This window comes from Cinclus cinclus, chromosome 16 (assembly GCF_963662255.1).
Source record: "Cinclus cinclus chromosome 16, bCinCin1.1, whole genome shotgun sequence".
Classification (NCBI taxonomy): Eukaryota; Metazoa; Chordata; class Aves; order Passeriformes; family Cinclidae; genus Cinclus; species Cinclus cinclus.
This window is the reverse complement of record NC_085061.1, coordinates 12601139-12616468: the sequence shown is the minus strand read 5'-3', so window position 1 is coordinate 12616468 and position 15330 is coordinate 12601139. Positions and strand designations below refer to the sequence as shown.

The following is a 15330-nucleotide window of genomic DNA, read 5'->3' as shown; positions in this document are numbered from 1 at the left end:
CGGAGACTTGGAAATGCTGGGGCATCCCTGTGGGACTGGATGGGTATGTGGGACCTGGGGGGCTGCCATCTGGGGGTCACACCTGGATTACACAGTGGGCACGGTGGCCAGGCAGGAGGTGAAGGGCGCTGGCCTTAATTGGGTGATTCAGACGGTGTAATTAGAGGGAAGAGAAGGAAATGGCCAGTGTCTGGGTCAGGCAGGTGAGCACCACCAGCCACGGAAAAAGGGGATGGCTGCAAACCCCTGCAGAAGCCCCAGTGTCACCCTGAACGGTCCCACTGGTGACCCAAAGTAGTCCGAGGAGGGCTGGCATTCCCCATGCCAGTGCACGGCATCAGTGTGGCCCATGGCATCACCCCAGGATGACAATGGAGCAGCTGGCTCTGATACCTGCTCGTGCCAGGACTTGCTGGGCTCTCATGTGCACTGCCAGGTTTTGTATCCTCACACCCAGTCTCGGGATGAGTCCTGTGTCCCTCAGTGCTGTATCGGCACCGAAACCCCCTGGGAAGCACCAAACCCCCTGGGAACTGACTCACATCCTCCCCGCACCCTCACTGTCAGCGCCCTGTCAGCATCCCCACAGTCAGGCAGGCTGTGTCAGGATGTGGCACTGTGAGCTGGCGGAAGAGCATCCTGCACCCTGGAAAGCCTGGAGCCCCCCAGCCCCTCCCCAGAGTCCCAGCTTTTGCCACCATCATCTGAGAGGGAAGCAGAGCTCACCACCCCATGGGTCCAGGTCTCTTGATAGCAGGAGGTCCCTCAGCCCTGGGGACCTCCCTGTCTCTCTGGCAGGGGGGCTGAGGGGCTGGGACACCAGGGGCTGCGAGGAGACTGAAGGGAACTCCTTCCCAGAGCTGCAGAGGCAGGAAAAGGCTCATTTTTATTGGAAGCAGAAAGCATAACACTTTCACAAGAGCCCAAGAACTCCTTGCAGAGACAGTGGGCAGCTTGGCTGGCACCAGTAGTACGTGGGCTCCCACAAGGGATGCAGGTGTGTGCTGCGGTGTCCTGGTAGCCACTCTTGCAGGGACAGGCTCAGTGGGCTTTCAGGGTCACCTCCACTGGGAAATGGTCACTGACAGCCAAAGCCTGCATGAGAGGAAGAGCAGAGTCAACTCATAAACCCACAGCTCATCTGGACCCACTGACACTATCATGGCTGGCTGGGACCCCCAGAATTTAGACCATACCCCAAAATGCTTAATCTGGAGGGTTGATTCAGTACAACAGCTGGGGTCATGCTGCCCTTAGGTGCATCCTTGGGAACAGGGAGCCCTCCCATGCTCCCAGGTGCTTTGGTGGGGCAGATCCAAGTGCGGGTGGACTCATGCTCCACCCAGCCCCTCACTCACATCCTTGATCTGGAGGTGGAATTTCTTCTTGAAGTTGTTGACGGTGGCGGAACCAGGTTCGATGTCTTGGCGCAGGGCGGTGCCACAGGCGACGATGCTGCCGAGGCATCACAGGGGTGTTGGTGGCCATCAGTCCTCCCCGTGCCAGCCCCCCCATAGCAGCCCCTGCCACGGCACCCACCGGTCGTAGGCGCAATTGGTGGTGTCAGCCACGGTGGTGTCGGCGCTGTCAGGGATGAGCCACTCGCAGGCGCGGAGGGAGCGCAGGCGGATGGACGGCCACTGGGAGTTGGTCACGTAGGAGCAGTCAGCGTTGAAATCACCCAGGAGGATTATGTCCTGCAGGGCAGAGCACTGAGTCCCTGTCCACACACCTTACAGAGCAGCAAAGGTTCCCTAAAATCTTAAGGGCTGGCTACAACCCCCCCCTGAGGTGACCCAGTGTGCAGGGACAAGTCCCCAGTAATGGCAGGAGGGCCTCCAGCAGCTCCCTGCCTGGAGACTGCTGGGGTGGCACCTGCTCTGATAGGTACAAAAGGTCACCTGTGGGACATGCTCATCCCACCTGCCCACCTGGCTGCCCTGGGGAGGAGCCAGGTTGCTCAACGCTGCTTACATTAGTACCCCACTTGTTGATGACATCAGTGTAGACATCATAGAGTGCATCAATCTCCTGTGCTGCATGGCTAGGCTCGGAATGCAGAGGCACCAACACGAACTCCTGTACCTCTGCCGGACAGCTGACCATCAGCCCCTGGCTTGGGTGCGGCCCCTGAGCAGGAAACAGGAACCCCAGGAAACCACCCCAGGCCAAGCCCCAGCTACTGGCCAGGAAAAGCACTTGAAGGAAAAGGGTGTATTGAGTTTGGTGCTCTGCCTGTACCTCAGACTGGAAATTCCAGTGGGGAGCTGCATACCTTTGTGCATTGTTTGGGGTTTGCTGCTTGTTTCCCATTAGCATTTCCAAGCCAATATGGTTTTGGGCAGGAGATAGGATAGTTTGTGTGCCCTGAGGAGGTTCTCAGAAAGTGGAGGTGATGGCATGGGGTAGGCAATGGAACAAAATGGGAAATGGGACATGATGGGAGATAGAAGGGATGTGGGATGACAGGTCATAAGAGATGGTAAACTGTGGGACATGGCACCCAGCCAGAGGAAGCAGATGGTAGGATATAGAACAAGATGGGAGGTACCACATAATGGGATGTAGGACACGATGGGAAGCAGCTGGAGAGGTAAGATGGCACACAGCTGGAGAAAACTCATGGTGGGAGATGACAGGTGATGGAAAGTGTTTGATAGGAGATGGCACATGATGGGAAACAGCAGGCATTTCTGGCCATGCTGGGCAGAGACCCAAGGGCATCCATAGATGGGACCCTGGTGTCAACCCTCCTATACTTGGGAGGCACAGATCTGGGCTCATCCCTGCATGGAGGGGACCCTGTGCCAGGTCTGGGAATCCCCTAATGTCAGCTCTGCTCACGTGTGGTGGGTGAGGAGAATTTCACAATGAAGGGCTCCCTGCTGAAGGTATCATTCCCACAGGGTTCACAGCCATCATCATAGTAGTAGCTTCCCAGCACAGAGACCATGTCTGACCTGAGGGAGGAGAGCAGGGCAGCCTCCAGAACTGCTCCTGCCACAGGCAGGGCTCCCAAAGGTACCCAGGGGGCTGCTGGGGAGGGCAGCAGGTGATGCCTGGCAACATCCCTTACCTGTAGATGAAGAGGTACTGCTCCTTGTAGCTGGTCCGACCCAGGGGAATGCTGACCAAAAAGCTGTATGGGTGCTCCCCAGCACTGGGAGCAAGTTGTGGAGAGGGTGAAATGAGGCTCCTGGTGCCTCCCAGCATCCATCAGGCTCTCTCCAGCTGAGCCAGAGGTGCCCTGGCATGGCTGGAATCCATCCCAAAATCCCCTTTGCAGTCACTCCCACACCAAGCCATTGGGGTCACCTGTTGAGCTGGTCCATGAGGTTATTCACAGCACTCAGGTCAGCATCTCGGACCTCCTGCACCAGAATGATGTCGTACTCCGACAGGATCTGGGGGGACAAGCTCAAGCTGCTCTCCCCTGGCCAGGAGCTGCTCTGGGGGTACCCATGGTTACCTGTTCTGGGCTGCAAAAGCTCCCAGGCAGCAGGGAGGGCAGCAGGGAGGGCAGCAGGGGCCTCAGGCCAGGGAGGCACTCATGTGTTACTGTGCTCTGGCTTGGAAGGGCCCTGTCTATCCACCACCTGGGCAGCATCAAACATCTCCCAGCCTTGATTGGGGACCAGCAAGAGCAGAGGTGGCCTGAGGTGGGAGATGGTGATGGGGGAAGAGCAGATGGGCGGGTAGATGAAGGACTTGACCTATGGATGGATGGATGGATGGATGGATGGATGGATGGATGGATGGATGGATGGATGAGTAGATGGGCAGATGGTTGGTTGGGTGGAGGGATGGAGGCATAAATGTTGCATGAGGAGATGTGGACAGGTGGATTGGTGATGCATGGGTGTATGGATGAACACATGGATGGATGGATGGATGGATGGATGGATGGATGGATGGATGGATGGATGAATGAAGGAAGCAGGTGTCCCACTGACCAAGCTAACTGCATCCCAAACAGCAGAGCATGTCCAGGCCTGCTGCTCTCCCCCCACTCACAGAGACGATGATACTTGCGACGGTCTGGTTGGACATCTTGGTGTCCCCGAACGCTTTGATGTTGAAAGCACTGATCTTCAGCGTGGTGGTCACATGCAGCAGGAAAGCTGCAACCAGCAGCAACAACACCAGCCTCGAGGCTGCCATCCTGTGCAGAGGTGCAGGAGGGGCTCAGCCCTCCTGGCTGGGAGAGGGATTTGGGACAGACAACAGTAATGACCAGGGTATTCCCACTGGCCATACCAGTTTCACTGGGAGGCGTCTGTTTTCTGGTGAACCAGATTGTACACCTCTGTTGCATGGGGCCTCATTGTACCTGTTCCTCCTTGGAAGGAGGCCAGATCACTCACAAGGCTGGAGTGGAAAATTCACTGGCAAACAAGTAAATGCCATTTCATGGTGACACAGAGCAGTCACTTCCTCATTCCCCATGAGGAAGAGCTCAGCCTGGACACCTCTTCTGGCCTGAGATTGGTGGCAGTTGCTGTGGACCCCAAATCCCTTGACTTGTGCCTCTCCCATCTTTCTCTTGATCAGTGCCAGAGACTCCAAAGACCTTACAGCATCCATGCTGTGACAGAGCAAGGGATGGATCCTCCCTGACACCGTTCCCCACCTTCCTCACTGCCTGGAGCATCCTCACCTGGGGTAACCTGCCCCTCCACCCCCCTACCCCCCATCTCCCAGCAGTGGGCCTGCCCCATCCTTACCCAGGCTGGCTCCCTCAGGACCCTCTGCAAAGGCAGTGCTGCAGCTCTCACCCACTGGGGAAGGTGTCTGGAAAGTATTTCCTGTGGCACTCAGCTGTCTAGGGTAATGTTTCACCAGTTTTGTGAGATCTGAGCCCTGAGCCCTGCCCAAGCCTGGGTTCCTGAATGCCTGAACTCACCCAGAGCCTGATAAATGGGCTGAGAGAACAGACAAATGCTCCAGCTTTTGGCACACCAAATCTCAGCCTGAGGAAGGATTTGCTGGCCCCAGGCTCACTATTCCTTTTCACTAACTGTTCTAGTTAAATCCTCACTTTTCCCACTTGCACTCTTGCTGCAAACTCTTCCCTTTCACACCACTCTCTCCAGTTGATAATACGGAGATTCAGCAATGCCATGATTTGATCATGCCAAAAATTGCCCAAAACCCCATAAATCCTCCTTACTCCTGGAGAGCACAGCAGCCTCTGAACCTCCCAGGCAGAGGCACATACAAGGAGCATATTCATCCCTGAGCTGCACCCAGGTTTGGCCCAGCAGAGCATTGTGGCAAAATTAAGTTGAGCTGGAGGAGGTGGCACTGTCAAGGGACGCTCCTAGTGGTGCAGGAAGAGAGGGGAGCAGGACCTACCTTTAATGTCGTCCAAGGACTCTGGAAGGAGAAGGATTTGCACCTGCATTTATGGAGAGGGACACTCTCTCCTTGCCAAGTGGTTGCCCAGCCAAGGATCATGTGAGGCCGCAGGCTCCATATGGCATTTTTCACGGAAGCAAAGGTCTGCTCAGTGAAAAAAGAACCCTTTCAACCTCTGCCAATGCCTCCCATCACAGGTAAGGCTGAGAAGGGACTAAAATGCCAACAAGAGCTCTGCAAGGTGAAATGAATCCCAGAGATCTCTTGTGGGGATCAGCAGATACCCAATACGTGGCATGGGCAGCTCTCACTCATCACCAGACACAAATTCTCTTTAAAAGTGTTTATTTCACCGAACGAATCATTCCTATCCAGCAACCCACATTTTCAACAAGCTGTGAGCGTGCTGGGGCCAGCAGGAGCCATCCCAGTGTGGTCTTTGGGTGTGAAGCAAGAAGTCCCAAAAAATAACAAATCGTTGCAATGGTGCCCATGCCCAGACCCTCCCCAGGAGGTCACCTGGCTCAGGCCCCTCCCTGGGGCAGTGCTGGGGGGTGGCAGCCCTCCACCCCATCCATTCCCACAGTTCCCACAGCCTTGTTCCAGCGGCCTTGGTTGATGTCCTGGAACTCCCTGTCTCCAAAGGCAGCTGCTGTGTTTCCCAGGAGAGCCCCTGCAGTGTGCAGTGATCCATGGGGTGCTGGGGGGCCCTGTCAGCCCCTTTCCTGGAGCCAAGCACCCTCCAGAGAAGGGGTGTTCTGCACAGTGGGATCAGGGCTGGGCCTGGACCCTCCCCAGGTTGAACCCAGGGCCAGGTTTCTGCAGCCAAGACCCTGCATGGTCAGTCCTTGTACAGGTCAGGAATCCCACATGGGCCAGACCCAGGACTCTCCTGAATGAACCCCCCAGATCCTGTCTCACCCAGGCTAAGACCCCCTCAAGGTAGAGCCCCAGGGCTTAACACCAGTTCTGGGCCAAGACCCCACAAAGATCAGATACCTTTAATGCCAGGACCCCCAGGGCTGGACCACCCTCAGGGCCAATACTCCCTCCAGGGCTAAGTCCCAGGGCCAAGACCACCTCCCCCCCACAGGGCCAGCTCTCTCAGACCCCCTGAGTCAGCCCAAGGACCAACCCCCAGGCCCGATATCCCGCCACATCCAGACCCATCCAGGCTGAGACCCCTTGACTCAACCCCAGCACCAGCCCACGGGGCCTAGACCCCTCCATGGCCAAGACCCCTTCAAGTCTAGGCTCCTCCCAAGGTTGAGACCCACTGTCTCCGTCTCTCAAGACAAGCTCCCCCTATGTCCAGGTCCCCCGGGCCAAGCCCCCCTGTCCATCCCCATCCTCAGGCCCTTCCCGGCCGAGCCCCCCCTTACCCCCCGCGGGCGGGCCCGCCAGGGGGCGCTGCCGGCGGCGGCAGCGCGTGAGCATTTTTGTCCTGGCCAGGCCGCCGTAGCGCTCGCCCGTCCGTGCTGCCGAGGGGAAGCCTCGCCGAGTGGGGCCGGGGCCGGGGCCGGGACCGGGAGCGGGCCGGGCCGGGGCCATGAGCGACATCCGGCACTCGCTGCTGCGGCGGGACGCGCTGAGCGCCGCCAAGGAGGTGCTGTACCACCTGGACATCTATTTCAGCAGCCAGCTGCAGAACTCGCCGCTGCCGCTCGTGGACAAGGGTCCCACCGATCTGCTCGAGGAATTCCTCTTCCAGGTCCCCAAGGAGCGCGGCGCGCCGCCCAAGGTGGGACGGGGACACCCCGGGCGGAGCGGGACGGGCCCGGGAAGTGAAGGGGGCACAGCCCCGGCGAGTGGGATTGGGCGGCAGGCCCCAAGAGCTCAGGACAGGATCCCTCCTGGAGCCTGAGGCCTCAGAACAGAACGGGCTCCCTCCGGCGCGGGCTGTTGCTGGAGGCTGAGGGCTGAGATGGGCAGGATTGGGTCTGTGAGGCTCTGCTGCTGGAGACTGAGGCCCCAAGACGACAGCACGGGGTCCGTGGAGCGCTTGTGACAGTTTTGGCAGGGAGGGGGCTGGTGGCAAGTCCCCGATGGATGGGCCAGGATTCCGGGCCCGAGGAGATATGTGGATCTCGAGGCCCTGGGGAATGCTCACAGCCCCGGAGTGGTGCAGCTGGGCCCTACCAGGCTTTTTGGGTGAGCATGGGTGGCTCAGAGACGAGCAGTCAGAAAACATAGCTGCTGGTGACTACTGGGGTACATGGCCCTGCAGCCCTCAATGCTGCTGAGTCCAGCTCTGCCCCCCCAGCTGCCCAGCAGTGTCCTCAGTATTTTTATTTGCAGAGGGAGGAAATATTTCCCCCCACCCCCAGCAGTGTCAGTCTCATCTCTCAGTTGGTGGGCAGCACTTGTATGTGCAGCAAGCACCAGCTTTGGATAACCAGGTGTTCAAATGAAACGTGGAGCTTTTCAGTGTCACCAGATAAATGCAGTGGTGGTTCAAGAAGCTTGAATGTCTGTGCTCTGCATAAAGATTGAGTCCCTCAGCCCAAAGGGAAGCTCTCAGCCTTTACTGTTCCTGTCTTATCACTTGGTTTGTGGTCCTTCAAGAGGCTCAGTGGATTTTACTGCTTTGCTTTTGTTTTCTTTCAGAGACTGACCCCACTTCAGGAACTTCAGCTCCTTGAGATCATGTGCAATTATTTCCAAGAGCAGACCAAGGATTCAGTCCGGCAGGTCATCTTTTCATCTCTCTTCAGCCCTCAAGGGAACAAAGCAGATGACAGCAGGATGGCTTTGCTGGGGAAGCTGGTTTCCATGGCAGTAGCTGTCTGCAGGGTTCCTGTGCTGGAGTGTGCTGCCTTCTGGCTGCAGGTACAGCTCCTGTGCAGGCAGGACAGGCAGGCAGGACCCTTTGGGGAAGGGGTCAGGGCATGCTCCAGGGTGGGCACAGTGAACAAGGGCACAGCTTGTCACAGTTCGCTGCTCCTCCCTGGCAGATGCAGCTGCCCCCATGTCTGTGCTTGTGTCCATTCCTGTGCTCTGGCATCAGGGAGAGTTTTGCCAATCCATTCATGTGCTGCAATGGAAGAAAAAAATTGTTTGGGTGGCCTTTTTTTTTTTTTAACTGTCAGTGGAAGTTTTAATGATCCCCCCAAACCTTGCATATTGAAAGGGCTCATTGGAGGGTTTGACCAACACAGGGAACAAACCTTGGTAGTTATGGTCATGTTGCCTGAAGAAGCTAACTCTGGAGTTTGGGAAATAAACCTTTCCTGATGTGCAGGTTTATGTGTGGAAGAGGCAAATCTATGTCTTGAAATTTGGGTACAAAATACCTGTGTCTATCTTCTATGAATGCAGTAGGTTTGGGACCTCCTCTGTCTTCTCCTTTCCCACTGAGATTCCCCACTATGGGCTTTGGGAAGCACACCTTTGTGCCTGCTGCCTTTGTGGGGTGTGCAGAAGTCACAGTTGACATGGGGGCAAGAGCAGGAAGGGTGTGCTGGGAGGGAAGGTGGGAAGAGACAGACCAACACTGTTTCCCTGTGGTCCCTTTTCTCCCACATGGTGATCCTTTGGGTGGGCAGGATGGGATATAACCTTGATAGCCAGAGCAGGTGCATTTTTATTTCAGATGGCAGCTCTTAAGTGACATGAGGATTCCACAGAATATTTTCCACATTAAAAATATGAGGCATGGCAACTGAACCAGTTGCTTTGGGACTGAACCAGTTGAACTACATACCTGTGTTAGAATCCTGGAATCACAGAATGGTTTGTGATGGAAGGGACCTTAAAGCTCATCCCATTTCACCCCCTGCCATGGGCAGGGACACCTTCCACTATTCCAGGTTGCTCCAAGCTCTGTCCAGTGTGGCCTTGAACACTTCCACGCCAGGCTGGAAAAGCCACACCTTCTCTGGGCAATTTGTACCAGGGCCTTGCCACTCTCACAGGGAAGAAATGTTGCTGAAGTAGTAAAAAACAAACAAAACTCTTAAGTCAAAACATTGATCTGAAATTTTAAGTTACAGATTCCATAAACTCAAAATATCACCATATCTTTTAATATTGCAGTACAGTGGTTTTATTTCTGTGAGAGTGGGCATTTGATGTGCTGAGACAGAGCAACTGCAGTGCTATGTGGGGAAGGGGGGACACAGCCACTGAAGCAGCCTGGGACAGGATCTAATTTGGTGTCCCCTGTGTGCTGTCCCTGCAGCGCACCCCAGCTGTGTTCTGTGTGAGACTGGCCCGAGCCCTGGTTGATGACTACTGCAACCTGGTGCCAGGTTCCATCCAGACCCTGAAGCAGATCTTCACTGCCAGCCCTCGCTTCTGCTGCCAGTTCATTACATCAGTCACAGCTCTCTATGACCTCTCTTCAGGTAAGGGTTTCCCAGCTGTGTCTTTTCAAGTAAGAGGTGCAGTGTAGTGCTCCATGAATTAACTGTTGCAAGAGATCTAACTCCTCCAATCGTAAAGAGGTTTTACCATGTAATTATTGTGAGAAGCAGCTCAGGGGTGTGGCTGTTGCCTCATCTGGCACTGGGGTGAGAACAAAAATAACCACTCTGTGGCTGACTTAGAATTACAGCATGGTTTGGGTTGGAATGGACCTGAAAGCTCATTTTGTTCCACCCCCTGCCATGGGCAGGGACACCTTCCACTAGACCAGGTTGCTCCAAGTCCTGTCTATCCTGGCCTTGGACACTGCCAGGGATTTGGAGTCCACAGCCTCTCTGGGAAACAAGGGAGAGTCTTTGCTGGAGAAGCAGCCAGGAACATCTGACACAAAGGGTGTTGTCCTCCACAGAGGGCAAAAGACATGGGACCTTGTTGACTGAGCAGCTCTGGAAGTGAAAGTTGATCTGTCTGGGCTCAGTTAGCCCTGAGGGAGACTCAGGGCTGCCTGTCAGTGTGATCCCTTCCAGAAAGGGGAGAAACAAGTTCTGAATGTTGGTTAACTGGAGCAGGATTTCTGTGGAGCATGGGTGAGAAACAATCAACAGCATAACTCCAGTGCACTCTTTAACTGTGTGTGTGGCCTGCCAGTGCTACAGCCTGTCTCAGCTTCTTGCTCAGACACTTGTAGTGTCTAAAATAAGGTTGATTTAGCTATACTCAGCCCTAGAAAGCTCATGGTGGACCAGAAAACAACCATACACTAAATACCAACACCACCTATAATCCAGAAAAGCAAATGCTCTTATTGATAAAGGAAATGCATTGCACACTCTTCTCCAGATAAACAGCTTGGCATTACTGAAAGAGAGGTTCAAGCTTAGCCTTTACATTGTTTTTATAAAATATTTGGTAGATCTCAGAGAATATTTTATATCCCATCATCATTTCAGAAAACATGTCAGAAGGGAAATAACTTGAGTCGTAGGAAATATTTTTTAAATTCATTTGTTTATTTGAGATGTTTTTGGTGATGTAAGAAAAGGGACCTTGCTCTTCCCCCTGGGACAGGAAGATGTGTCAAGGTTTCTCTTGTCTGTAGTCAAGTTCATGACCATCTTTCAGTTCTCACCTGAGGCTTTACATAATCTTATAATTCTTTACATATAATGTGATTGTGCTGTTGCATTATGTTTTTCCACAAGACATGTTTGTTTAGGTAAGTAAGTATTAAAAGACATGAGTTAAGCTATTGGCACTTCCTTCTCTTCACCCAACAAGCTTTTCCTATTTCCCTTACCTATTGTACTTGCTGTGGCAGGGGACAAATGGAGACTGAAATTAGGGGAAAAAATGAGGAGATAATGGGTGGCAGAGAAAAAAAATGACAAAAGAAGCTTTGCTGGGAATGGGGATAAATATCAGTGTTTGGTGGTGTCTGCAGAATAGGTGGGGAAGCTGAAGTTGACTGGAACAGTCAGTCAGACAGTTGTGCCTTCCCTGGAACAAACTACCTTTGGTGTCTTGGGAAAAACAGCAGAAATGGGGGAGCCCTGAGATTGTAATTGGGACTGTGTATGATGGGGGTGTGTGAGCAACTAATTGGAGCCTAAATTAAAGTCCTGCACTTCAGTGCAAGGCTCAGCTTACCCAGCAATAACTTTCCTATCTCCAGATGACCTCATCCCTCCCTCGGATCTGCTGGAGCTGATTGTCTCCTGGATCTTTGAAGACCCTCGCTTGATCCTCATCACCTTCCTGAACACTCCCATTGCAGCCAACCTGCCCATAGGGTTTTTGGAGCTCACCCCACTGACCGGACTGATCCGCTGGTGTGTCAAGGCTCCCTTGGCCTACAAAAGGAAGAAGAAAGCCTCTCTCTCCAATGGACACGCTCCCAACAAAATTGCCAAGGACTCGACTTCAGGAGAAGACAGGGATTGCCACCAGCTGTATTCCAAGCTGCATCTCAGTGTCCTGCAGGTTCTTATGATGCTCCAGGGGCATTTAACAGAGAAAAATCTTTATGGGCGCCTGGGGCTGGTACCCTTTGACCACGTGGTTCCTCTGGTGGAGGACATTAACAGGTTGTCTGATGAACTCAATCCTCTCAATGCATCCAAAGAGATTGAACTTGCTCTGGACAGGCTGGCTCAGGCTTTGCAAGTGGCCATGGCATCAGGAGCTCTCCTGTGCACGAGAGGTGAGTTGTCTGTGGGGCTGGCGGAGACCTGGCACGGGATTCTTCTCCTCCAGAGTTGTAAGAAGTTTTAAGAGGCAGTTTTGGGGTGGGGGGAGTCAAGATCAAGGTGTTCACAGCATATTTAGTAGTTTGCCCCTCTTAGAAAGTGATAGTGCACAAAATAGTTCAGGAAAAATAGCTGGATGGAGAGTGAGAAAGAAGAGATCACTGCTGTGGGTGAGTCAGGCATTGCTTTGCAGAGCTGGTGACTGATCCACAGCCCTGCCCTTTGCACCTGGGGGTTGTGTCTGGCATGGGGACACTTTATTTCCCTCAGAATTGTCTGTAGCTATTTAAAAAGCACTATTGGATTTTGCTTCAAGTTTAAGTTCTCTGAGTTTGCCTGCTGGAGGAGAGACCACGAAGCACATAAACCCCTGGGTGGGTGTGCTAGACAAAGCATTTGAAAAGCAAATAATATCTCTTCAACTGAAACTTCTGGGACTTCAGCTCACCTATAATGAGACCCCATTACAGTATGTCCAAATTCAGTTAAAGTCTCAGTAAAAAAGGGCTGCTAACATGGCTTTTGTCTGGCTTTCCTGTCTCCAAAGCAAGTTCTTTCCAAAAGACATGCAGAGAGATAAAAGGGAAGTGGCCCAACACAGAGCAGGGTCAGCCACACAGACTCTTTTCTTGTTATATTCTCTGGAAAATGAGCAATAATAGGTTATACAGAACTTGAAGGCTTGAAGCTCTCCAACAGCTGGCACATTTAGTGCAGGTCACAACTGCAGAGTGGCCTCTGCCTAAGCAGGGATCTGATGCTTTTGTCCTGGCTGAACCAGTGCAGCTGGTCCAACTTCAATGTTCTTCCTAATTTTTTATAAAGTAACTCTGAGTGTTATAAGAAGAGCCAGAAGAGGTTTTTGATTTGAGGGCTGATTTCAACTGTGTCTGTTTTTAGCTGGAACATTATGAGCACTTGGTCTTTCTGTGGAAGGTAGTTCAGTGTAAGGGGCTGCTGAAATACCAGATATTTCAGTTTTGTGTTTTGTGGTTGTGTTTGTCTACAAAGGCAGGAGTTTGTTCTCAAGCTATTCCTGAAAACACTTTATCAATGGGATATGTTTATAAATCCCTTGGTTCTAGCTATTCTGCTTTAGCAGAAGTTTGGAGATGATAAAAAAGTGCAATTTCTAGTTGATAGGTTCCAGCAAATAAAAACCCCAACCCATTCTTTACAGTAGCAATGGTTAAAAATCCCCAAACCAATACAAAACAGTTACTGGGCAGAGTTACACCTTTTACTTCCTACATCTCAGTTGCTTCCTGTTGGTGTATTGATATTGTAAAATTCATCCTGAGGCTTGTCTGTCTTAAATGTCAAACATACAATAAAGGAGATGGTGGGGAAAGTAGGTTGAAATGGAGAAACATTTTCTCTCTTATGGAGATTTTTGGGCCTGAGAGGGATTCTGGATCTCTTGCTGGCTGCTGATGATGACAGACTACTGATCAATCAGTTAGCAGTAATTGTTCAGTACAATTAATGATTATTCACTAATCTGACCTTCCTAAAGGACAGCAGAGTGGAAAACCACTCTAATTTCTGCTTTAATCCTTATTATTAATCTTGTGTCCTCTTTCAGATGACTTGAGGACCGTGTGCTCCAGGCTACCACATAACAAGTAAGAGTCTTTTTGCACCTGTGTTGGCTTTGATGCAGGTTCTAAGACACTCTAGGGCTGCTGAGACAAAATTTCCTCTAAAAATTTGTCTTGTGGAATTTGGCCATTATTCACAGCACTTTAGCACAAGGATGAAGGTGATACAGTGCTGGATGTTTCTTCCCTGGATTGCTGACAGAAAGGGGCTTCAGTGCTCCCACCTGTAGGTGATCTTGCCCAGCCTTTGTTAGATCAAAGGCACAGGAAAGGGAAATTAAATTCCAGCAAGGAACCTCCCCCTAAATTGTCCCACCTCTAATTCCCCAGTGGTTTTACCTGACTCTAAGCTCAATTGCTTCTTGCCTTTTTGCAAAAAGAGCAGAGCTTTAAAAAAAATGGGGGGAAAGGGGAAAAAACGTCTTCTGGAAGCTGTAAAGAATATAATTGTGTTGCAGTTCTCTTGGCTCTCAGCAGCACTGTCAGTTGGATGTGAATTGTCCTTAGAGCCACGACAAAAGCTCCTCTAATAATCTCCCTCCTATCTAAATCTCTTTTCACAGCCTGCTCCAGCTGGTGATTTCAGGTCCAGTACAGCAGCCGACCCACGGGGCTCTGCCCCCAGGATTCTACCCCCACATCCACACCCCACCCCTGGGGTACCCCGCGCACGCTGCGCTGCCCGCGCACCCCGCACTCCCGGCTCACCCCGTGCAGACCTTCATCCCAGGAATGACGTTCCCATACCGGCCTATCCGCTAGCCCGCACGGTGTCCCAGCTTCCCTGAGTCCGAGGAAGCCTCACAGACAAAATCCAAACACCTGGGAACCACATTTTCCTCTGTGGAGCAAAGCTGAGCTCTGCCCGGAGCGGGGGTTGGCTCGGGCAGAGCAGGGGGGCTGCAGTGGGTTTGGATGTGGGATGCAGATGCTAAGGCAGATCACAGGGACAAAAGGAGGGGATGGGAGTAGGCAACATCAATTCCAAACCTCAGCAGTGTATGGAAATATTTTTGCTCCAAGGGTATGATATTCCTCAATTGTGTTTTGCAGCAGCCGGGTGCTGTTTACAGTGTGGTGAGCCTGGCTGCTCTGGCTGTGGGAGGGCCAGCAGGGGAGGGTTTGTGTGATTTTTTTTTTTCCAAGCTATCCCACTCCAGCCTGCTTGTTTCTTTGTAAATGTTTGTATCTATAGCTACAGAGTATGTGTACACTGTATATTTTTGGAAGGCAAACGTTTGTTTCCGAAGCACAAGGTAAAGCAGCACTTCCTATTAAAGGAAACAATTTAAGAAGCATAAAACCAAACCTCAGCTTCCTTTTTCAAACAAAAATTAGAAGAATTAAACAACTTCAAACAATTGTATTCTTCTCTTTCCAGTGATTAGAAGGTCCAACTTGTCAGGCCTGTGCTGGGGTGGGGAGAAAACCCATTGGTGGCTGCAGTGACCCATCGACCTCCCTGCTGGAGAAATGCCCTGTACACAGCTCAGTTAGTGCTTCTTGAAAATCTGCAGTGTTTTGTTGATGCTGGCTGGAAAACTGGCCAAAGGTTGGCAGTGCTGTGCTGGCCAGCTCTTGAGTGCAACATGGAAATGCATGGAATTGTTCTGGGAAGGACAGCAAACCTTTCAGAGGTGGTGTTCAGCCCCATCATTGTCTTGCTGTGCTTCTCTTAGCCCCACTCTGCAGGATGAAAAGCAGGAAAAAATGGGTTCTTCCTGCACATCAGAGGTGGTGACAAAGACTCCTGCTGCTGC

At 52.3% G+C, this 15330-nt stretch overlaps 2 protein-coding genes across 3 annotated transcripts; one reads left to right on the top strand and one right to left on the bottom strand.

Annotated features, from left to right (window-relative positions):
• Window positions 1–1041: 1041 nt before the first annotated feature.
• Window positions 1042–4161, bottom strand: LOC134050524 (deoxyribonuclease-1-like). The gene is made up of 8 exons (XM_062503658.1): window positions 4015–4161; window positions 3316–3404; window positions 3077–3160; window positions 2845–2960; window positions 1975–2087; window positions 1540–1697; window positions 1359–1455; window positions 1042–1095 (listed from the first exon to the last, which is right to left on the bottom strand). Exons 1-8 carry the CDS (start codon window positions 4159–4161, stop codon window positions 1042–1044), a joined length of 858 nt encoding a protein of 285 aa, XP_062359642.1.
• A 2746-nt stretch (window positions 4162–6907) lies between these two features.
• Window positions 6908–14972, top strand: INTS15 (integrator complex subunit 15). Of its 2 annotated transcripts, XM_062503492.1 has the most exons (7): window positions 6908–7099; window positions 8026–8187; window positions 9539–9704; window positions 11396–11456; window positions 11691–11923; window positions 13555–13594; window positions 14134–14972. In XM_062503492.1, exons 1-7 carry the CDS (start codon window positions 6908–6910, stop codon window positions 14330–14332), a joined length of 1053 nt encoding a protein of 350 aa, XP_062359476.1. In that variant the 3' UTR covers window positions 14333–14972. The 2 variants fall into 2 exon arrangements, with proteins under 2 accessions (XP_062359476.1, XP_062359475.1); XM_062503491.1 differs by having other exon boundaries at window positions 7966–8187; window positions 11396–11923.
• The last annotated feature ends 358 nt before the right edge of the window (window positions 14973–15330 follow it).

Coding starts and splice junctions, on each gene's coding strand:
- LOC134050524 (XM_062503658.1), bottom strand. CDS start 4,161: ATGGCAGCCTCGAGGCTGGTGTTGTTGCTGCTGGTTGCAGCTTTCCTG. Junction 2,088..2,844: donor ATTCTCCTCACCCACCACAC/GTGAGCAGAGCT, acceptor GCTGTCCGGCAG/AGGTACAGGAGTTCGTGTTG. Junction 1,096..1,358: donor TCCACCTCCAGATCAAGGAT/GTGAGTGAGGGG, acceptor CCTCTCATGCAG/GCTTTGGCTGTCAGTGACCA.
- INTS15 (XM_062503491.1), top strand. CDS start 6,908: ATGAGCGACATCCGGCACTCGCTGCTGCGGCGGGACGCGCTGAGCGCC. Junction 7,100..7,965: donor AGCGCGGCGCGCCGCCCAAG/GTGGGACGGGGA, acceptor GTTTTCTTTCAG/AGACTGACCCCACTTCAGGA. Junction 9,705..11,395: donor TCTCTATGACCTCTCTTCAG/GTAAGGGTTTCC, acceptor TCCTATCTCCAG/ATGACCTCATCCCTCCCTCG.